The 24,164-nt window shown below is 32.9% G+C and overlaps 3 protein-coding genes across 5 annotated transcripts; 2 read left to right on the top strand and 1 right to left on the bottom strand.

Annotated features, from left to right (window-relative positions):
• The first annotated feature begins 805 nt into the window (after positions 1-805).
• Positions 806-4,404, top strand: LOC102583909 (F-box/LRR-repeat protein At1g67190-like). Of its 3 annotated transcripts, XR_001472685.1 has the most exons (4): positions 806-967; positions 1,268-3,009; positions 3,815-3,911; positions 4,044-4,371. XR_001472685.1 is itself a non-coding variant. In XM_006341076.2 (2 exons), the coding sequence occupies exon 2, from the start codon at positions 1,537-1,539 to the stop codon at positions 2,953-2,955; it is 1,419 nt and encodes a 472-aa protein (XP_006341138.2). In that variant the 5' UTR covers positions 806-967; positions 1,268-1,536; the 3' UTR covers positions 2,956-3,133. The 3 variants fall into 3 exon arrangements, 1 of the variants encoding a protein (XP_006341138.2); XR_001472684.1 differs by having other exon boundaries at positions 3,815-4,404; XM_006341076.2 differs by lacking the exons at positions 3,815-3,911; positions 4,044-4,371 and having other exon boundaries at positions 1,268-3,133.
• Positions 4,405-7,204: 2,800 nt separating this feature from the next.
• On the top strand, positions 7,205-9,472 carry LOC107059477 (uncharacterized). Its single transcript, XM_015306009.1, has one exon. The coding sequence runs from the start codon at positions 7,234-7,236 to the stop codon at positions 8,947-8,949; it is 1,716 nt and encodes a 571-aa protein (XP_015161495.1). The 5' UTR covers positions 7,205-7,233; the 3' UTR covers positions 8,950-9,472.
• Positions 9,473-19,488: 10,016 nt separating this feature from the next.
• LOC102594056 (protein ABSCISIC ACID-INSENSITIVE 5) lies at positions 19,489-24,099 on the bottom strand. Its single transcript, XM_006341186.2, has 5 exons — positions 23,928-24,099; positions 20,964-22,099; positions 20,525-20,596; positions 20,358-20,387; positions 19,489-19,941 (listed from the first exon to the last, which is right to left on the bottom strand). Exons 2-5 carry the CDS (start codon positions 22,050-22,052, stop codon positions 19,849-19,851), a joined length of 1,284 nt encoding a protein of 427 aa, XP_006341248.1. The 5' UTR covers positions 22,053-22,099; positions 23,928-24,099; the 3' UTR covers positions 19,489-19,848.
• Positions 24,100-24,164: the final 65 nt, after the last annotated feature.

Here is a 24,164-nt window from a genome sequence, read left to right as displayed (position 1 = left end):
AGATTATGACACATGTATGTCCGTTAGTATAAAGGGTATATATGCTTTAGTTTTTGGACGGCAGGGGCACCAATGTCCCAAAAGTATGACGGAGGGTATCTGTATACCATTTACGATAATTCGAGTATATTTGTCTTTTTTCCCAATAATAAATAAAAAGCCACCAATGAAAAATCATCTTTAAAAATACCAAAAGAAAAGAAACCTCCAATCATAGTTCTTTATCCTTGTCTTTTCAGGTGTATGTTTATTGGTATCTGACCCCGTCAACTAGATATTTTTGTTACTAATTTTCAAATAGAGATGACTTTAAGATTTGAAGTTCTGACTTTAAGTCTATGTACAAATATAATTAAATTTATATTTAATACAATATATAAATTTTGGAGAAAAGATATTGATGTGAGCCTATTAGATATGCCTATGTTACTATATGCACTTAGTCAAAAAAATTCTAATAGGTGGTGGTTGACTTCTGAGATTTATGTCGACAAGTCCCATATTAAGAGATTATTAACATCAACAATGATAAGCCTAGTAAATTAAGGGATAACTAAAGCTCCGTAAAAATGTAACTCTATATTCAGAACGAATTCAAGACAATTGATTAAAGATGAAAGAGTTTTTATTGCTCCACCGCGACCAAAAAGCCATTCACTCCCCTATGATTGGCCAGATGAAAGTTCCATTGTGACATTGATTCTCACGTGCGACCCACTTTTCACACACCAACACACACTTTACTGTGTTTTTTTTTGTTGTGTTTGTGTGAATTGTGTCTGGTCTCCCCCCCCCCTCTACCCAACCAAGCCCCCCAACCCACAATGCCGTCTTGACCCTTTTTTCACAGAAAATCGAATCAGATTCCTTCTGTTGTCCCTCTCTGTTCACTGTTTTTTCTTGTTTTTTGGTTTGATCGATTGATGTCTTTGTTGTGGGACATGATCATAATCCTATGATTTATGTGGTAAGCTTTTTGTTAAATTATTATTGATTTTTTTGGTTTCCTCACAGATATGTTATCAGTTTTTTTTTGAGATTCTTGATTTAGTTGTTTATATTGTGGAAGTTGATGAGTTAAAAGATGAGATTTTTATTGTTCTAAAGGTCAGAACTTTAACTTGGTATGCTCTATGCATATTTCTGATTCTTGATTTTGAGTTTCAGGATTGGAATTTTTTTGAGTTAAAGATGGGATTTTTGGTTTCTAAAATATTTCCCTAAAGGTCAGAACTTTAACTTTGATTGTGCTTCTGTGTCTTTTCAGGAACCAGATTCTTGATTTGGGGTTTGTGGATTGGAAGTTGATGAGTTAAAGATGGGATTTTTGGCTTCTCAAATATTGCCCCAAAGGTCAAAACTTTAACTTGGTATGCTCTTATATTATTTCAGAAACCAGATTCTTGATTTGGGTTTTTAGCTGACTAATAGTGGGAATCAAGAAATTGTCTCTGGTAGAGTTATCATTTGGTAGTTTAGTTAAAAGGGCCTCTGGATATTCCATTTTTGGTTGATAATCTGGGGTTTGATTAGCTTATGAATGAATATCTTTCACCACATGTTTGCCTTTTCCTTGATAAGAATCCCTTATATTGTGATGTAGTTTGGAGATTTAAGTGGATCAATTGTATTGCTTGGACTATAACATTGTTTTCTAGGGGCCTGCTAGTTGCATTTGTTGTTGTAGTTGAGGGTATGGAGTACCTTCCTGTTGAGGTGATTGGGAACATTTTGTCCCGTGTTGGAGCTGCGCGAGATGTTGTGATAGCATCTTCTACTTGTCAGAAGTGGCGAGAGGCTTGGAGGAATCATCTTCATACACTCATGTTTAACTCGAATGACTGGCCTGTTTATCATGAGCTCACAAGGAGCAGACTTGAGATAATTGTAACTCAGACGATTTTCCAGACTAATGGACTGCATTGCCTTTCGATCATCATGGATGATGTCGACGAGTTCTCTGCTGCTCCGGTAATAGCTTGGCTAATGTATACCAGAGAAACGTTACGACAGTTACATTACAATGTCAGGACTACCCCAAACATTAATATACTCGAAAAATGTGGTCGCCAGAGACTAGAAGTGTTGGCTCTTGCACACAATACAATCACAGGTGTTGAACCTAGTTACCAAAAGTTTCCTTGTTTGAGGTCTCTTTCACTAAGTTATGTTAGTATATCGGCTTTAGACCTGAGTCTTTTCCTCACAGCCTGCCCAAAAGTTGAGGTCTTGAGTCTTGTTAGTATAGACATTGTTATGTCTGATCCACAGGCAACGATGGAGCTGACAAGTAACTCGTTGAAAGATATCTATGTTGAAGCCATTAGTTTGGATAAAATCATTCTGGAAGCGGATAGTCTTGAGAAGCTGCATCTGAAAGATTGTACACTTGAGGTCTTTGAGCTTGTTAGCAAGGGTTCATTGAGTCACCTTAAGATTGATGATGTTAGTGTCATCCATCTTGATATTGGCGAGAGTGCTGAAGATCTCGAGATTGTGGATGTCAGTAATTTCACAATCATGTGGTCCAAGTTCCATCACATGATAGCAAAATCATCGAAGCTGAAAAGACTGAGGCTATGGGGAGTTGTGTTTGACGATGAGGATGAGGCTGTGGATATTGAGACGATTTCCGCTTGCTTTCCACAATTAAGTCATCTATCATTGAGCTATGAACTAAGAGAGACAGCACTTCATTATGGATCGCAAGATTCTTTTCAATTGGAAAATGTAGTCGTCTTGGAGCTTGGATGGATGGTCATTGGCGACCTGTTCTCCCATTGGGTTGCAGGACTACTGGAAAGGTGCCCTAACCTGAGGAAGTTGGTAATCTACGGAGTCGTCTCAGAAACCAAAACACACGAAGAATGCCATACATTAGCCAACTTCACATCCTTTATTGTAAGGCTTATGAGGAAGTATTTGCATGTAGATGTTCAGTTCGAATATGAGTAGATTTTGAACAACTGCTGAGTTCAAAAATTTTCCTCATCTCGAGAGGGGAAGGAGGTACATGATCTTTAGTGGTGATTGTCTTTTTCCGTTTATTGTTACAACATTGTTTTCTATGATCAAATTTCGGACTCATCTTTTTCTTTCAATTCAAGTAAACATATCGTTTGCATTTCTTCTATCCTTGTTGTTCCTAGTTTGCGCATTGATATGCACGTCTTTATTATTGTTGTCAAATGTAAAAAAATGTAGCTAAGCACCAAGACGTATGGAGCTGTAACTGCAAAGTCAATTAAAATGGTGCTTTAATGAAAAAATAAGTGTTAAATGAAGAAAAGTAAGAAATGTACAATGTAAAGAAAAAATTACTAACTGCAATGAATTGAAAAATACAATGTAAAATTATGTCAATCAACTACAAAGACCATCTTCCGTTTCAGTTTGTTTCTCTTACTTTCCTTTACCCCCAAAATCCTACATGACATATTTAGACCACCAGATTCTAAGGGCATTTTAGTTCATTACTCACATCTTTAATTTAAGACCACAAGGTTTAAAAGTCTTTATTTTCTTCAACTCTATTCCGAGTCTAACTAAGACAAACAAATTGAAAAGGAGGGAGTTGTAGAAGCATGTCAAATGTTTTGAGATGCTTAGAAGTCAAAATGGCATGTGTACCTAAATTAGGTAAATTGGCCCTTCCTGCCAGTTGAGTTCTCTTTGTTGTTGGTTGCTTTCTAAATGACGATACCAAGTCGGTTTTTCCATTCAAGGAACCTTTTGCAATGCAGTGTTAAGATGAGGTGTTTTTCTTTTTCGTATTGTCTTTTCAACTTCTGGATGATACCTTATGGGCGTATAGGACGACACATAAGACTCCTGTTAGGATGTTGCTGTACTGATTGTTATTTCAAGAAGGAGAAACTCTGGATTAAAAGAACATGAATCATCGGTTTGTTGTAAGTCCCCTTACCAAATTCTTTGTTGCTCACATTATGTCTATCTTTAATGAAAGTTTTAAATCTCTATTCTTTTTCTTCCGTTATCAGCAATTTATGTGGCTCTTAGTCTTCTTCATTGTTTGATATTAGCATGAGATGAGTTTGAATGGCGTAGCATGGTCAGTGATGATTCATATATATAGCTGACCCCAATTTGTTTGAGACTGAGGCGTACTGTTGATGTTATTAGTCTTCTTCACCAATACAATGTGCTTCTCTATGACCCCCATCTTCTGTCGAGTCTTATGGGTAGTAAATGGTTCTGCATTCCTAGTGAAACACATCGCAAGTGGATATGGAGTATTCCGCAAGTTGGATGGACTAAAGGCAGATCCAGAATTTTAAATTTATGGGTTTTGGCCATAGCCCTTTTTGCTTATTGAGTTCTTAATAGATCATTTATACATTACACGATTACAATGATCGTATTATTTGTTGTTGCTAATGTTCTCTTTTTCAACATGGCTTCTTCACTATTGTATTTACTTTACTTGCTTGATTTTTGATATGCTTTACTTGAGCCGAGGGTTTATCGGAAACACCTCTTTACCTTCACAAGGTAGGGGTAAGGCTGCGTACACATATCTGCCAAATATGTTGAGCAAACTTTGTGCATTTTGGATTTAGAATCTATCTAGGTGAAACTGTACTTACAACGACAACAACATATCTCGTGTAAGCCCACAAGTGGGGTCTGGGGAAGGTGATGTGTGCACAACCTTATTTATCTCTACATTGTGAAGGTAGAAAGACTGTTTTCGAAAGACTGGGTGAAACCGTACTTAGTAACTAATGTTAGCATTTCCATTCCTTTTAACAGAACTTTTTGATTGAGGAAATTGAAATGCTTGTGCTGTTTTGAGAAATGGAAAGGTGAAAGTCAAAATTTTGTTAGAAACTGGATGAAGGACAATTCTTGTAAAAAGGTGGTTGTCTTCTCAGGTTCAAATCCTAGCGGAGACACCAACAAAATAACATTAGTTGATTTCTTCTCATCTACCTAAGTTTTGTTTTACAAAGTTACCCGAACAAGTATTGATCGGAGGTAATAAGTATTTGGTGGAATAGTATGATATGCGAGCAAGCTAGCTTTGACCCCACCGTCGTGAAAAAAAAAGTGATTGTCACACTCAAGTGTCACCTAGTGGTCAATGACGATGTTGGTTGAGAACCATGAGGTTGCAGGTTCAAATTCCAACAGAGGCGAAGACACTAGGTAATTTCTTCTCATCCACCTAAATCTTAGCGGACAAAGTTACCCGATACCTATGTTGATGGGGTATAGCTGATATTCGTGAAATTGTCGAAGTGCGAGTAAATTAGCCCGGACATCACCCTATTAAAGAAAAGGTAGTTGTCTTCATTACTACAATAGATTTTGCTGCTCCACCATAGTACAACTTCCCAGTATTTTCCATAGAAAATTCTACAAGAATTGTTTGAGAGCAAGATCATAAGTATGAATTTTTCCGCATCCGATGTTTACATCAATACTAATATAAATATCATTATGTCAACATGAGACGTTGAACATACCACATATCTGCGCAATGTGGTGTATAAACAATGTTAAATGTATGAATAGAACTATCCGATATCTAATATTGATGAGAAATAGTAAATATTCGATAAAATAATTGATATGTATGCAAGTTGATTCCCATTCTCCTTTTTATCATTGTTATTTGACAGATTTATTCCAAAGACTAAGATAAATATTAAGAATACTAATAAGCTGAAAAATACATCTGATAATTATTTGATATTTAGTGTTATTTATTGGTGAAATAGAGACAGAATAATAAATCATAAATCTATTTCATTGACTAAAAGAAAAAGAATCAATAAGAATCTTATTGTTTTTGACAGATTTGAATATAAAATCTTTTATTTTATGAAAGGAAATAATTAATATTAAGAATCATTTAAGAGTTGTGCCCACACATTTTGACTTTTTTTCCCAAGTTGGTGCCTAGGTTGTATGCACCTATAAGTATTTCATTTATATTTTCTATTTTCATCAGTATAAATATCGAATAATTTTACAAACTAAATTTTAAAATAATCACATCACTAAATATTATTTATGTCGATGATAACACCACTTAGATCAAATGATGATTTTTTTTTTATATTCCACAAGATTTATGGTCAAAATTTTGACAATTATCATAATAATTTTGACGATTCATTTAAAAAAATTAATTTTTTTTGACAATTATTATAACTTGTTATTTATTTTAGTCTTCTTGACAACTGGCAACCCAAAAAATCATTTTAAATTTGACTAGTAATAAAATATATAAAAGAGTAGCACCTCAAGCATGTTTCATGATTTGTTTGGTAGTTGGGAATATAAATCATGGGGTGGCCCAAAGAAAAATTATGATGTTACGTCAAGTTATATTGACATATGATAATTAAATTAAAAAAATGAAGATGAAAATACATACATATTAATTAATTTTAAGATGATAAGAATATTTATAAAGGACACTTTTGTTATTTATTGCGTCACACATTGCTAAAAAAAGTTTCAAAAGTTTAAGAGCCGATAATAGAGTTATTTTTAGAAATTTAAGGTCATATCGATTCATTCTATCAATGAAATTTATTGAGAATCATGAGATCTTGGGTTGAAGTTTCATCAAAGGCAAAAATACTATTAAGTAATTTCTTTTTATTTGTCCAAAATCTTGATTAATAGAGTTATTTGATATTCTATCTATGTTGATGGAACGTAGCAGGCAACTCACAAAATTACTCAAAATAAATGCAGGAGTAATAGATACCTCATATAATTAATCGAGGTACGAATAAATCAGCCTAAACATCACACTTATATATAAAAAAGTTATGAGTACATCCTAACACAATAAACTCTTTTAATCATGACCCTATATATATGTTAACATCTAAAAGACTTCAAATTTAATACATTTTCCGTTACAAAATAAGTGTCATTTTAGGAATTTCAACAATAATTAATAGTAATTGTTTCATCTATACCGTTATATTAAAAAAAAAAATCTTCTCAATAGTGTTCAGTTCTCAAGAAACATATACTAATAAGTAGATACAACTTAAAAAATGACACGTTACATTTATTAGAACAGAAGGAGTAAATCAAGTGAGATGTGATGAAATTCTGAGCTCGAACCAATAAAGTTTAAATCTTGAATCTGCGTCATCGGGGCATATATAAGAAGACTTTTGAGCAATTGTGAGGTCACAATAAGACATTTTATTATCCAACCAAGAAACAAACATTTATTGCAAAATGGAGAGATTTTTTACAAGTTTTGAGCAACTTCCAGAAGATATAATCATGGAGATATTATCAATTTTGCCTGTGAAATCTATACTGAAACTCAAATCTGTGTGCAAATACTGGTACACACTTATTCAATCTCCAAATTTTATTATCAAACATTTTTTCCACAAAAAAAATTATGAAATTCCCTTTGTTCATCTCTATTTTTTTGACACTAATCAATTATCTATTTCAATTGATGAATACCCTTTGCTTCAAGATTTATACTTGCACAAATCCACTTCTTTAAAGCCATTAATTGGCCCTTTGAATGGACTTTTTTTTGTGCATAATCTTGATAAGAATGAAATGTCTATGTGGAATCCTGCAACTGAGGAAATCAAGAAAATATCAGTACCAAGTCCACCTTTTTCTACTTGTTTTAGGGGTATCTGTTGTTCGGACTCTTCAAAAATGTTGCAGCACTCGTGTCAGATCCTCCAGAAATGCACTGTTTCTAGATGTTCTGACACATTTTTAAAGAGTTCGAGCGACATAGATTTGAGGTTATGTTGTTCGGATTCTTCAAAAGTGTTGTTGCACCCGTGTTGGTTCCTCCAGAAATGCTCTGCTTCTGGAGGTTCCGAAATGCACCCGTCGGTGTTATGTTGCTCGGACTCTCCAGAAATGTTGTTGCATTCGTGTCAGATCCTCCAGAAATGTGCTGCTTCTGGAGAATCCGACATGCACCCGTCGGCATTTTTTAAGAGTCCGAACAACAATGATTGCAAGCTATGTCGCTTGGACTCTCCAAAAATGTTGTCGCACCCGTGTCAGATCCTCCAAAAATGTGCTGCTTCTGGAGATACCAGCACACATCCATCGACATTTTTGAAGAGTTCGAGTGACAATGATTATAGGGTATCTTGCTCGAACTCCACAGAAATGTTGCCGTATTCGTGTCGGATTCTCCAGAAATGTACTGCTTCTGAAGGTTCTGACACACACCCTTCGATATTTTCGAAGAGTCTGAGGTCTTATGCTCATCATTTTGGATTTGGAATGGACCCGTTTAGTAAAGATTACAAAGTTGTATGGATAAGAGATTATTTTTGGAAGGAAGAAACATTTACAAGAAGTGCATCAGCTGTTGTTTCAGTTTATACACTAAGTACTGATTCTTGGAGGCATTTTGAAGACAATACATTTTTGAGTAGTCATATAATCATGTCATATTTTGATTCATATCTTGACGGATTTTATTACTGGAAGAAAATCGACGAAAAACGACGTTGCGAAATTCTTGCATTTGATTTTAGAAATGAAGAATTTCAAGTGATACAAACTCCAGATGTGTTCAATTCAAATTTAGGAACACTTGGTTTGTATGATGGTTATGTTTCTATGTTGTTTCATTATCTTGTTGAAAGTAAGACATGTACTGAGATTTGGGTGATGGAAAAGTTTGGATTTTGGACTAAAAAATTGGTTCTTGAATCCACTTTGATTGTTAAAAGACCAATTGGATATGGTGTCAATGGGGAAATTTTTGTTGAAACTAAAAGTTCAAATCTTGAAATGATTGATCCAAGAACACAAGAGATTGTTGAGTGTGTGGGACCAATATTGGGAAATGGTTACTCTTTGCAAGTTCTTGTTTACAAGAAGAGCTTAGTTTCCATCAACAAATTGACTACTTGTAACTTAATCAAAGGTCTCGAGTTCGAGCAATTGGGAATCTGAGTTAGTCAGAACAGTAAAGTGAGTAGCCGACACTGCGTGAGAATCAAGAATGAGAAAAACTTGCCATGATTGATCCAATAACACAAGTAATTGTAGATATGGACCATGGGAAAATGGTTACTCTTTGCAAGTACTCTTGTTTACAAGAAGAGCTTAGTTTCCATCAAGAAATTGGTTAAACTTAATCAGAAGTCTCAAGTTTGAGTCATGAGAATGGAAAGAATCCCGCAGGTTGTGAGTGCTTTCTCTTTTAGTGAATGTTACACGATGTGAATTTGAATGAGTCAGAATAGTAAAGTGAGTACCGAAAACCGGGTGATCACCCCAAAAAAACTTGCAATGATTGATCAAAGAACACAAGAAACTATTGACTGTCTTGGACCATGGGAAAATGGCTACTCTTTGCAATTAGTTTTTGTTTACAAGAAGAGTTTAGTTTAGTTTACATCAAGAAATTGAGTTGTAGTAACTTGAAAACATGTTATGCACTTTTTCTTTAGCTATCCTAATAATTTATTTATTAGCAAGAAGGCTAAATTTCTATATATTTCCTTGTATTTTGGAGTACTAGCATGTTCATTTGGTAAGCGGAAAATTTCTAAGAGTCAGTAAACACGATTTTATAACAGATACGCCTTTGTTCATCACTATTTAAATACTAAGTTTTTTATCTGCGATAAAATTTGACTATAGAATTTATATCTAGATCACTTTACGCTCTTACCACTAAACCAAATTTAAATCATTGATAGATAGTTTGAATTAGTTAGTAAATTGAAACATGTTCTCATAGCATTAAACAAAGTGTGAACAAAAAAATAGTGGGAAAATAATGAGACAAAAAAACTTGAATACCTCAAAAACACAGACACATGTTGCAAAACCCTATTTTTCAAGTCTTTTAATTTTTTCAATATTTTATTTTAAAAAGTTTGCTTTTTCTATGTGGAATATTTCATAATTTTTAAGTACATAAAAGACAAAAGATTGATGTATTTTTATTTTTGGATCTGTGTGGAAAGGGAATATTTTTTTTGGAGCAAGGACAAATCTGCATTGATTAAAATGAAAGGGGTTCAAATTTCAAAAGTTAAATGAGTTTTTATATAGCATTTTTTTATGTTCCTAAAAGATTTTGAATTATCGTGATTTATAATATTTAAATTATATATTAAAAAATTATGTATCAATTCAAATGAAGGTGTTACTGTTCGAGGAGTCAAACTATTTTTTCTTTGATTCTTTGAACATAATTTTTAAAACTTTTTAAAATATTTTGAATCATTAATTATATAGTCTTGTAGTAATTTTAAAATATTTATAGAATTTATATCCGAACTTATAATAAGAATTTAGTGTTTTGACCTTCAACTCTAGACTCTTTCACATAAATTTTGACAAAGAAATAACTTTTATTTAAAAATTCATGACTATTGAACTTTTATAAAAATAGATTATATCAAGCTTATGTTTCAAGTCAAGGGATTCAATCCTCATATATATCATATATTGTTTTTTGTGATCCCCCCTGTTTATATCGATGTAATTTTATTTTATTCGAAATTTAAGTTGTGTCATATAAATTAGAACGGAGAAAATATTTATAAGATGTATAATTAAAAACTCATCTACAACACAACATGTGCATTCAATCATCACTTTTTACGATGTGCTTTCCAATCTCAATAAATATTTTTATAAAAATAAGTCTGCATTGTACTTTCAACTAATTAAACATTGCAATACCTGTCAAAAATTCACTAATTAATTATTTTTTTTTGTTTTTTATGTTTTGGTACTTTTTAACTTTGGAGTAAAAATTACATATGCCAATGCTAACTAATTAGTGTAATACTAAATTTTTTTATATTGTCAATATAAAGTTTTATGTATAAATTAAATTCTTAACAAATTATCCTAGCCTTTATCGATTTATGAGAAAGCTTATTTTTTACTCTTAAGTGGTCATCATGTCATTCTTTTCTGTAATTCCTCATCTTGAGTCAGCGCGGATTATAAATGAATTAGATCTTCTTTTTAATTATTCTTTTGATAGGATGTAATTGTTCGTAGGATATATGTAGATTGACTAACAACTATATATACTAGGACAAATTACAGAAATCACATACTTTAAAGGTAAAATTACAATTTATCCCTTAAAAGTTTATAATTACAGAAATCCCTCATTTTCGCGCATCAAATTAGTGTATCAACGCTTATATTATTGTATCTAGCGCATCAGATTAATGTATCAACGCTTATATTATTATATCACGCGCATCAGATTAATGTATTAGTGCTTATATTATTGTATCTCGCGCATGTATCAGCACTTATATAGCTCTAATACATTAATCTGATGCGCGAGATACAATAATATAAGCGCTGATACATTAATCTGATGTGCGAGATACAATAATATAAGCGATGATACACTAATTTGATGCGCGAAAATGAGGGATTTTGGAGATTTGTAAAACTTATAGAGGATAATGGTAATAAGTAAACTTAAATGTGGGATTTCTATAATTTTTCCTATATACTTTTACCTTAATGGTAAAATGTGTAACTTCTCCATTATGAGAACTCTAACGAGTCCTTCTATTATGGATTTTATTGGGTCAAGCCCACACTCACCGCATAAATGGGAGAAAAAGAGTAAAAGGTTGAACCGGTTAGGGCCACGACCGGAATCGAACCGTGGCCCAAACTAGTATTAATGGGTTATAAGTTGGGTTATGTTTTGGGCCCTCCCCTTCTTGCAAATAGCCCAAGATTCAACGAAGGTAGTGGACTGGGCCAACAAACAAAGCCCACTAGCCTTTGAACTAATTAGTTGGGCCTGAAGACAACAGCCCATTGGACACCATTTAAGAGCATATAGATATTTTGCAAATGCTAGCTAATCCATTTAAATTAGGGCCAATCTCCACTATTCAAGGAAAATTCGATTCTACAAATGTTATTTTAGTTATATAGTCTTTTTTGTCAAATAAATTGCACGTATAACCTTTTCCCATAGTGCCATTTAAGGCGCAACTACATTTTTAGGAAATTGCATTTGTAGCCGGTTAAAGGGTTTAAACATTAAAATCATCATTGTTATAAGTTTAAAGAAGTGAGTTTTGAATTATGAATATGAAAATTGAGGTTAAATAAAGTGGATGTTATTGGAAAAACATTAAAATATTGATAGAAATGAAAATTGGTCGTTCAAACTTCAGAAAAACTAATTTTATTTTCGAAACATATATGTTTGAAACTTCTAACATACATGTTTGAAACTTCTAACATACATATGTTTGAAACTTCTAATACATGTTTGAAACTTCTAACATACATGTTTGAAACTTCTAACATACATGTTTGAAACTTCTAACATACATGTTTGAAACTTCTAACATACATGTTTGAAGTTTGCAATTTTGATTGTGTATGCTTTAAGTTGATTCCAAAGCAAGTTAAAACTATAAATTTCTTATGTAGCTATAGCTTAAATAGTAACCTCAAAATTAGATATCTATAAACTTTTTCTCTTTTTTTTTTATACCGAAAATCAATAAAATATAATACAAATGATCAATATATGATATATTAAAAAATTATACGGTCATTTTCTTCTATTTAAATTGTGCTTGTCAATTATATTAAGTGGTCATTTTCTAAATATGATTTCCAAATAGGGAAAAAGTTTCACTCTATATTCACACAAAGTTTCCACATTTTATTAGGTGAACACCATAGTGTTGAATTTTGGTACATAATAGGACCATAGAAGAAATTTGCTAGATGATTAAAAAAAAGTGTAGCCTTCAACATTATTAAAAATAGATTGGTAATGATTATGAAAGGACAAGTGGCCAACTGATATAAAGACTTTATAAAGTTTTTGTTGAAGTCTATATTTGAATAGTAGCTCTTATAATAATCCTTTTTTTTTCTTTTATTTACTTTAAGCTCTTTGTGTTTACCTTCATTACCACATCCAATTTCTTTCTAAAATTCTTTTTTCAATTGATAATATAATAATTTATTTAATATTTCTTGAGATAATTAGTTTTTGTTAGATTTAATTTGAAAAGTAACTAAAGATATCAAATAGCGTCGTTAAATTTCAAAAATTACATCAGACATCAGAAACATATCAAATATAACGAATATTGTACCTAAAAACACTATACATGACAATAGAAATAAATAAAACGGAAAATGGTCAAAATTGCTCCTGAACTATACGAAATAGATTACTTATATATACCATTAGTTACATTTTGGGACAAAAAATGCCCTCGTCGTTATCCTAAGAGACCACAAATATCTTCAAGAGTTAACACCCTAAGATTTTTAGTGACGTGGCAAGCCACGTGGGACTAATCCTTCCACCTAAGCGTTACCAACTAGGATTCACTACAAAAGAACTAGACCTTTAGCGGCGATAGCAGTCGCCATAAAAGCCCAGAATATACTTACTAAAAAAAATTTAACATTAAATTCTGATTTTGTGTTTTTTTCTTCATTATTTAAAAAAAACCAAAATTGATATCGATTAAGAAGGAGTTTGAAGACACTATATGTTTTTTTTATGTCATATGTAAATGTATAAAATGTACAATGATGCATTATGTAGTAGGGATTTTGTCACGACCCAAAAATGGATGTGATGACACTTGTCTTATCCCACAAAGACAAGTCAGCTTAAAACCCAATCATTTAGATAAAATGTGGAAATAAAACAAAAGTCCAATAACAATTACTAAACGGATAACAAGTCGACTTAACTAAATCCCCAAAACCTGGTTGTCACGTGTACAAGCCTCTAAAGTATTACAATTGATTCAAAAGAAAAAAACACAAGTCTCATATGACATTGTTTCTAGAATAGAACAGGATCATAAATAGGAGTAAGTAGGTCCACTGAGATGACAAACAACTACCTCACAAATCTCCAAAAAGCCTCGGAAAATAAGAGAATGAAAAGTATCTCAAAAATCCAGGCTCGTAACCTACAAAAATTGTAGAAGCAAGGGGTGAGTACCAAACCACACGGTACTCAGCAAGTAAACCTCTAAACACAAGCTAAGGGGATAGAATACGGGTACTCCTTACACACCAACCGAACCTCCACAACTACAACCTGCATAACACCAGCCCAACCTAACAATTCATAGTTTATATAGCACCCAGCTCAACAACAATCATTTTAACAAAGTACATATCCTCAACAACAAACTCAATATTCATCAATCACAACTTCCACAAAAAGGCACTCACAAATATCAGCAACACACAAGATCAAGTTCATCAAATAGAGGTAATCAAATATCAAGTACTTTCTAACCACCAATAAAACACATAATCATTAAGAATGAACTATGTCATGGGATGCAATGCAATATGACACCATGAACTGATATGCCTCAGAATACCAAGTACTCTCTCAACCGTATATACATGATACTCCTCGGAAATACATCGAGAGTTCATGACCCATGGGGGACTCGCGAGGTCCATATACCGACACGGACTCAACGCACCATCATAAATCAAACAAATTTCGCACGGACGATCTCCACGTGCCCAAATTAAAATTTTAACATCTCACCATCCCCGGCACGGACGATCTCCACGTGCCCAACTTAACTCAATCTCATGTCAATGCATGTGCAAAATATAATTTAAATAAAGGGATGATGCATCTAAATCAAATATCAATATGATATGTAATCACCTCAGCTATCACCAGTATACAAGTTCAATAAAGAACACAATCACACATAATAAATCAAGTCAATAATATATCAGCTAATGCTCATATGCTTTGGCATTCTCGAATTACAATCTGCATTCTATAGGAATAAACTTTCCCTTTATAACACCGGTACTCGTACCAATGGTTGAATCAAGAAGTAATTTGATGATTTTCGTAATAATATTGGATGTTTTTAATGTTGATAGTGCAAGTTATTTATTTTACAAAATTAGGTTGCAACCGAAAATTAATTCTCATATTATTTTGTTGAAAAAATAAGTTTTACTAGTGAATGGTTAAGTTGCAGCCTTAGTCGCCACTAAAAATCACTCATAACCTTTAGTAGCAATATTTCGGGATTTTGTGGCGACTTTGTCGCCGCTAAAGGTCAAGTTCTTTTATAGTGAATCCTAGTTGGCAACGCTTAGGTGGAGGGATTGACACATCACTAAAAATTTAGATAGTTAACTCTTGAGGGTATTTGTGGTCTCCTGAGATAACGACATAGGTATTTTTTTTATCTCAAAATATAATGGGGGATATAAGTGGTCCATTTCACATACTTTAGGGATATTTTTAACCCTTTTCCGTAAACAAAATAGTAAGAACTTCACCTCTTAATCTGAGTTTACCATAAATCAATAATTTCCCCTCCCCTCCCCAAGTCTGGTCAAAATCTAACGAGCAACACTATAACTTAGTTAAATATTTAGAAGAGACTAAAAATACCATTTACAATTAATAGTAGAAAATGACTTCCACTTAACCTAATCTTTTATTTGCAAGATTAAATTGATCTCTTTCTTGTATTTGTCTTCATAAAAGAAAATAACTCTTGCCTTCTCCCAAAAACTATCCTTAATCCACCATCTTCACTTTTAATTTTAACTTTTTGGAGTATATCTTGAATTCATGTTGACAAAATAAAAAGCAAGAAATATAATATTCCCATTTGATAAACTATTATTCAAATCCAATGTATATGAAACAAATTGATCTTAATCAAGTCTTAATTTATTTTAACCAAAGTCTTAATTAAAAAAATCATCTCTCTTATGTCATCATGATGAATGTTAGGTAAAGAATCATGTTGTCTATTCTTTAATTATTGTAGTACTTCCTATCTTGATAGGTAAGTTGATAATGTGGGACCTGACTTATCTTGAAAACCTATGGCTATTATATAAACACACATACAAATATGAGTGTATGTTATTGTAAAGATATGACACTGGGCCTAACTCAACCTCAAAAGCTAATTCATGAGGAGAGGTTTGTCCAAGTTCATATAAGGAGATTAAATTTTCATCCCTCTACCGATGTGGGACTTCTTAACACTCCCTCACACGCAGTGACGAATTTAGAGCCAAAAAATAGGGCATCCGCACCCATGGTTTCTTCGTAAAATTAGATATTTTATGTATATATTTTCTAAATTTGTATAATATCATATTCTTGCACCCGTACTACGAGAAGTCTAAATGGTCCACATGGTTAAATGTTGAGCTTTTGATCTTTAGGATTACTGATTAATTTCCACTTCAATACATTTTTACTTGGTGCACCCATGTTCGAAAAATTCTAAATTCACCTCTACTCGCACGCCCAGACCTCAACTGGAGCGTGAACACTTCTAAATGGGGTCCAACATCCGTGAACAACAAATTAGGATGGTCCTAGCTCTAATACTATGTTGAAGTGTGCGACCATCTCACTGAAAACTTAAACTATTAGAGAGTCCACTTTATTTATTTTATAATATTCTCAACAATTATATACTTTGTTAGTGTAAATAATATTTTAATACTATCAGAATGATAAACCTTCTTAAATCGTGAGATTTATAATTTTAAAAATATATAAGATAAATTATCTACTAAAATAAATAAATATAGCTTGATGGTGTAAAATTTTCTTAAGCTAATGATGTATACTTAGCTTAATTTTATGTATTGACGATATAAAAAAAATATTAACACGATCAAGTTACGTATTAGATAATTCGAAGTAAATCTCTCAATAAATATTACTCTCATATGCTTGGGGAAAAAATAATGACTAACCTATTATTGCAGATAAATTTCACAAACAATATTTTATGACTAACCTATTATTGCAGATAAATTTCACAAATAATATTTTATGACTAACCTATTGTTGCAGATAAATTTCACAAATAATATTTTTTATTCCCACTATCAGTATATATAAGTTAAATCAATTTAAATATTTTGAGACTGGAATAAACTTAGAAATCTATGGCTGATATTCATTTCACACACATGTATATGTGTCAGTGTGTGCATTTTTTATTTTTTTTTAATTATATATACACATATATATACATGTCCCTTATAAAAAGTAACGCTCGATATCTTCATAATAATTTCTTCTTCTTTTTCCCTTATTCTTTATTTTCTAGAAGGATTTGAAGGTTAAAAAAAATGGAGCAAAAATCATATTTTAGTGATTTACCAGAAGATATAGTGATGGAGATTTTGTCAAGATTGCCTGTGAAATGTCTCTTACAACTCAAGTGTGTCAACAAAAAATGGTATGTTTTAATTGAAAATCCAATTTTTATTCGAAAACACCTTCACAACACAAAAAATCATACAAGTTATTTTGTTCATCATTATTTTCTTGATACAATGAAATCTGGTTTTACTTTATTTCATCATGATGAACAAAACCAATTAATTCCAAAATCCCATTTGTACCAAGATGTTTTAAACACATCTACACATTTGTGGCAAGTTCTTAGTCCATTAAATGGTTTATTTTTGCTTTATAATGATCGAGAAGATGTAGCACTATGGAACCCTTCTACTAAAGAATTTAAGCCTCTACCAAATTCACAACCCCTAAATTGTCCTTTATATATGTTGTCTTCATATAAATTCGGTTTCGGAATCGAGCCCTCGAGTGGTGACTATAAAGTCGTTTGGATGAGAGATTATTGGGACGTAGACTCTGAAGACTGGCATTCTCCTACGATTATTTCAGTCTATACATTGAGTATGAATTCCTGGAGAACTTTTGAGGAATTCAGTGTTTCTAGTCGCGACTTGGTCAAGTCAAACGGTAAAACATATTTGAATGGATTTTACTATTGGAGGGCATGCCAAAATGATAAAATCTTTGCATTTGATATGAACAATGACAAAATTGTTGAAATTCAAACACCAAAGTCATTTGTATCTAAACAAGGGGACTTATCATTGTTTAATGATTTCATTGCTATGTATATTTATGAGCCAATAATTCTTGGCAGAGAAACAAGTATTGACATATGGATTATGGAGAAAAATGGCTATTGGACTAAAAATGTGAGAATTGGCCCTTTTTTAAATATTAAAAGATCACTTGGATATGGAAATAATGGGGAAATTTTTCTTGAAGTTGTTACATGTCAATTGGACATATTTGATCCTTTTTTAAATAAAAATAGAGTTCTTGGCCAACAAAAAAGTGGCTACTCTTTGCAAGCTTTTGCTTACAATGAAAGCTTAGTTTCATTGAAAAATAATTGCATCTTGTAATGTAGTTGGTTGATAATAAATGACAATGATGGCTATGATTTAAATTCTACTTTTTAGTCCACCACTTATTTATTTTTATTTGTTTATTATTTATTTATACCTTTTGTTTATTCAAGAAAGCTACTAGGTACTTATTTATTGAAAAAAAACTTTAGTGTTTAATATAACAGTCTGTGACTCAAGGGATACAAAATTACACATGTGATCGAGTTAATTGACTTTGTGATCCATTACAATTTTTTAAAAGAAGTTTATATCAAATATATGTGAAGAGATATGGGAACAAAGGTTGTATGTGGTGGAGTGAAAATATTAATTTGTGACCAACAAAGGTTGTATGTGGTGGAGTGATCATCCTTGACCAATTATTTTAGATTCAAGCATTAGGTATGAAGTTTCCTTTATTGAAAAGCAACCTATGTCAAATATAAAACTTTACGATGCGAATTCAAATATAATAGAACCTGAATCTGCTAAAAGAAGTTACTGAATTTCAAAAATATTTGGCCTAAATGGTCTCTCTATGTATTCAATGACTTGTTAGATAGTCTCCATCAAAGTGTCAAATTTATCCTCTCCGTCCACTTTTATTTGTCATATTAAATTTTTCAAAAGTCAATATGATTAATTTTCAAAGTTAAATTAGATTATATTAATTTGATATTTTAAACAAAAAATTTAGATATTCAAAAACTATACGAAAAGTACTATAAATTACAATTTTTTATATATCAATATGATGAAAAACATCGTAAAATGTTAGTCAAATTTTTTATTGTTTGATTCTAAAAAAGGAAATTATGACAACTAAAAGTGGACGGAGGTAGTATTAAATTGAAAAGTTTATGATATTATTTAAAAGTTCCATTTATTTTTCTTATAAAAATAATTAAATTATATGATGATAGATACATCCCATTTAAAATTTATTTAAGTCCATGGATTAGAAAGACTTCTAATCTTTTATATTTCATTTACAGGTTTCAAAATATGTTAGTTTCAGTCATTTCAATTTTAAAATGTCAATTACAACCGGTTTTATTAGAGGCGGATTTAAAAATTAAATTTTATAAACTAAAGTTCAAAAATTACCTTGATCATCTCGATAAGAAGATAATTTAAAATTTGATCGTTTACTAGAAGTCAAGATTCAATCTATTCAAGTTAATACTAACTTAATACTTTAACATAGAAAAACTTTGAACTTTAGGGTTCGAGTTCGAAATTCTACTAATGTCAATTTTTCTTTATTGAGTTCAAATTTATTATTTGTACTTGGTGACTCTCTTAAAACACATATGGAAGGTTCGAGACAAAGTTATTAGGTCGATGAAATCTATAACTCGTTACACCGAATCCGTCTCCATCTATAGCTCGAAAAATAAAAAATAAAACTTTTAACTCACTCAATACTATAACTACTACTACTACATATATATTTGAAACGAAACATTTGCACTTCCAAAGCGCAAATGCACGTTCCGCCTGCTCGATTGCCTGTATAATTTTACCTGGTTAAGAGCAACATCCGAATCGCGTTGAGCGATTTCCATCAGCAGGAGGAAAGCAAGAACCATATTTTGTGTGTTTTGTATCATTTGTCATTCAAGGGCAACTAAAGCTCCTTCTCATCCCTCTTAATTTGCCATTCGCCTTTTGCGCCTTTGTTTGAGCTTTCGTTTTCGCTTCATCAAAGTACTGTTACCACAAAACAAGTCTTAATTGGAGTCGATACGCAAAATTAACAAGGACTATACTACTTTATAATGTGGAATTTATCGCATAAACGATCACATAGCTATTGGAATTAGACGAACAAAGTCATATATCTGTGTTTCGTGTCAAGAAAAATACCTCAAGTACTCTTTTGCTATTTCGCTTGATGCACTCAAGCCGGAAAATGATATATTTGTCCCTTTGTTGATTATATTGTAGCTACTAGCTAATATTTTTTGTAAATTCCGGTGCTACGTCATTATATCACTTCCCGGCTCCGGCTCGAGTGAACTTTTGAGTAAAATAGCAAAAGATAATGTGTGTTCGTTCACCTAATTCCAGTAGTTCAACGACCGTCTAAGCAATAAACTATATAATGTGTGAGTAATTGTAATTACCTGTTGTTTCCTTTTCCTCTCAAGCTCCGCCTGCAGAGCAAAACAAGAAAAAGAACATTTTTAGTTCATAATATAGTGTAATGATTCTATATATGAGCATTTGAGGTAAAGTTAGTAATAAAATCATACTCCAAAATTAAGGACATTTCTGCTAATATATTTACTACCAGGGCCTGTTTTAGATGTGCATTTTCTTCTTTTAGCTGGTTCAATTCTGCCTCAAGTTCAACAGTGTAAGCCTGCACAAAAATCAGGAGCGAAATTAAGCTATGTCACTCGGACGATTCAAAAATGCCATCAGACGCGTGTTGGATCCTCCAAAAATAGTACATTGTTCAAAGATCCAAAACGGGTCAAAAAATTAAGCTATGTTGCTTGGACTATTCAAAAATGTTGGGTGTGTGTTGGATCCTCCAAAAATAGTACATTGTTTGAGGATTTGACACGGGTCCAAAAGTTAAGCTATGTTGCTCAGACTGTTCAAAAGTGATGGTAGGCGCGTGTTAGGCCTCCAAAGGTAGTACATTGTTTGAGGATACGACACGGGTGCAATGACATTTTTGAAGAATCTTAGCGCCATATATTATGGGGATGAAATTAAATTACCTGTTTCCTTGCTCTTGATCTTGCTGCTGATTCTCTGTTCTTGATCATCCTCCTTTGCCTCCTTTCAACTACTTTCTCTACTGGACCGTCTAGTACGCGTTTTCGCCCACCTCTCATTCCTATTTCCAACCCGTATTGGCCCACATTATCGATTTGATTCACGCATAGTCCATCTGACGACACCGGACTTAGTGGTGACCCCATTCCGGTCACGCTTTGCACTACTTGCCCGTAGCCAACCCCACTACCGTTTCCCATTCTACCACCGTAGACTGGGGTTGGCTGTTGTGGGAATCCACTGCCTCTTTTCATGCTCATAGGGTACACAGGCGCCTCGACCACCCCGGTTTGTGGAAGTGGCGGATAACCAGGAATCGCGACACCGACGCCAACACCGCCCGTGACTCCGCCAAGGCCGATAACAGGCCGAGCCATAGTGGGATTTGCACTGTTTGGATACATCATATATGATTGCTGCTGAGGAGGTGCAGGGGCTGAATTGCCCTGTTCGCGCACGACCCCTGCTTTAACCAAAAAATCCTCGAGCGTCATCTCACCGAACGTAGTCTGTCGTTGAGTGGAACTTCCGTTACCGGTGTTCTGTATGCTGCACCCGTTGTTCTGTTGCTGCTCTTGTTGGGTCTTATGAATTTCTGACCAAACTTCATCTACAGTTTTACTACACAACGGTGCGGGAAGCGTAAGTGAGCCTTGTCTTGGCAAGCTTGGCTGCTCGACAATAGCTTTCTGTAACGAAACATTGCCCTGTCCTAATGCAAAACGTGGCGCGCTAGTTGCTTCCCCAGTACTTGCAGCCTGGCAGTGAGGCTGAGCGTGCACGTGGGCATGGGCGTGGGCTTGGTTTTCTTCAGCAGTCCAAATGCTGTTAAGAAATTCATCCATGTTCATCGACCCAAAATTCTTCCCACTCTCGCAAACAGTGTGTTGGAATTCATCAAGTGTGAGGGAGTAAATCGACGCTTGTCGACCGAGGGACGGAAACGGGTTGTTCTTGTTCTGGTTTTGGTCTGGTTGCAATGGTGATTGAACCTCACTTTGTGACACCATCTCTGATTCTGGTACTCCCATGTTATTAACTTTTTTCCTAACTACGGTTAGGATCTTTAACAAGGGACCTGAAAAATGCGTATATCAAACAATTGTAACAAAAGAAATGATAATACATGTAAAATTGTAAAATTCCAAATGAAGTATATCTATCATGAAAAAAATAAACCAAACTCAAATAATACAATGTTGGAGAAATGTACATTCTTAGTACACTAGAATCTAGCATCTACCCGTGCCAGCCACGATTTTCATTTAGCGGTTCAAAATATTAAGAAGTTAACACATGAAAAAGCTAAGAGGATTCAACATCTGCTACATAAATGATAACTTACACCTACTTGGCTCCGCCCCTGACATCTACCCTCTAATAGCATATGAGTACTCACGAATACAAAGTTGGGGTGGATCGAGTTCATCTAAATCTAACAGCTAAAGCTCAAACTCCGTATATGTGCTAACAATTCATTAATGTTTAAATCCTGAATTTGCCTATGATTTCGTCTTCATCTATTTCTCCTCCCAAGAAAATTACTCCCTCTGTCTCATTTTATATGAGGTACTTTGACTCGGCACGAAGCTTAAGAAAGGAAGAAAGACTTTTAAAACTTGTGGTATAAAACGAATGATATAAATTTGTGTGGCTATAAATCATTTCATTAAGGATAAAATGAACATTTTAAAGTTAAATTGTTACTTGATATAAAAATGTGTCATTTTTTTGAGACCGACTAAAAAGGAAAGTAAGTCATATAAATTGAGACAGAGGGAGTAATAACATAGGAACCTAGAAGGGACCTTATGGTTCAAAGGATAAAGTGTGAATAAAGCAAAATCAAAATATATATTTACACACTATATTCAATTAATATTTTATTAAAAAAATATACTTAGTGGGTCTAATCAAAGTGGACAACTAAAACAGAAACATATTCTTTGGCATGTGGGCTTAAAATACCTTGGGAACTTTCCACTTTTGTTTAATGATTTTTTATTGGGTCATAGATCTAAAAAACAACTTTTTTCTTCAATTGTTTTCACACATTAGTACTAATAAACAAGATGTATTTAGTAATATTATGAAAGTTACCCAAAAGGGAAAGTGAAACAAACAAATCATGTGAGTCAGAGGTTCGAGTTGTAGAAATAACCCCTATAAAAATGCAGCATAAGATTGCATATTGCATACGAACCCTTGTGATCCTACCCTTTCCCGAATCCCGCATACAACATAAGCTTAGTGTACCGAGCTGTAGTTTTTAATGAAAGTGACCGTGGCATGATACTATAGTTTACAATCTTGAAACCATAGCTATAAATATCTTAAATAGAAAAAAAAAATCGAATATCCCCCCAAAATCCTTATAATAGATACAATTGTTATTTATATATGACTACTATATCATAGTGTATACCAATCTATGCATTATTTATTATTCGTATATTGTGATACGAGTAGTTCAATTGATTAACTATCTGAACTTTTACTTTGTTTGCCCCCTCGCGACTCATATTATTATTTAATGTGTTACAATTTCTGTATAACTAAATCATCAATCACATCATGATCCCTTAATAGACATCAACCCCCCCCCCCCCCCACAAACCAAAAAAAACCCATAGTACAAAACACAGTGTTGAAGATATTCATTATTGGTAAGATAAAAGATCTAGCTCCCTTGCTCGTACTTATTCACGTTTGAGTTTTTAAAATTTTATTATTAATTAAAAAACTACTAGAAGTGGTATAAATCTTACAAAAACAAAAAAACAAAAAAAACAAATAGTGTAGAGAGTTTCAATCCTCAAATCTTAAGCTCAATACAAGCTAAAAAACTAATAAAAAAATGCACATTAAAGTACAATAAAAATCAAGAAAATAAAACTTAGGGATACCTTTTTCTTGATTATTTTTTTCAGCTCCACCAAGATTTTAAGTCTCTCAAGAACATGTCATCATAACAAAAAAAAACCAAATTTAAAATTAGAAAACAAAGTTTTTTTTTTTGGTGCAAGAAGAACAAAGAACAAAACCAAAGAAGATACTATGTATTCTCCTTCATTTTGGTCACATTTTTTTATTTAAAAGACTCAGTTTTTTTGTTTTTGTCTCTGATTTTTTCAGGGGGGGTG

This window comes from Solanum tuberosum, unplaced genomic scaffold (genome assembly GCF_000226075.1).
Source record: "Solanum tuberosum cultivar DM 1-3 516 R44 unplaced genomic scaffold, SolTub_3.0 scf00021, whole genome shotgun sequence".
Taxonomy (NCBI): Eukaryota; Viridiplantae; Streptophyta; class Magnoliopsida; order Solanales; family Solanaceae; genus Solanum; species Solanum tuberosum.
The sequence above is the reverse complement of the archived record's forward strand: the minus strand, read 5'-3'. Positions and strand labels throughout refer to the sequence as shown.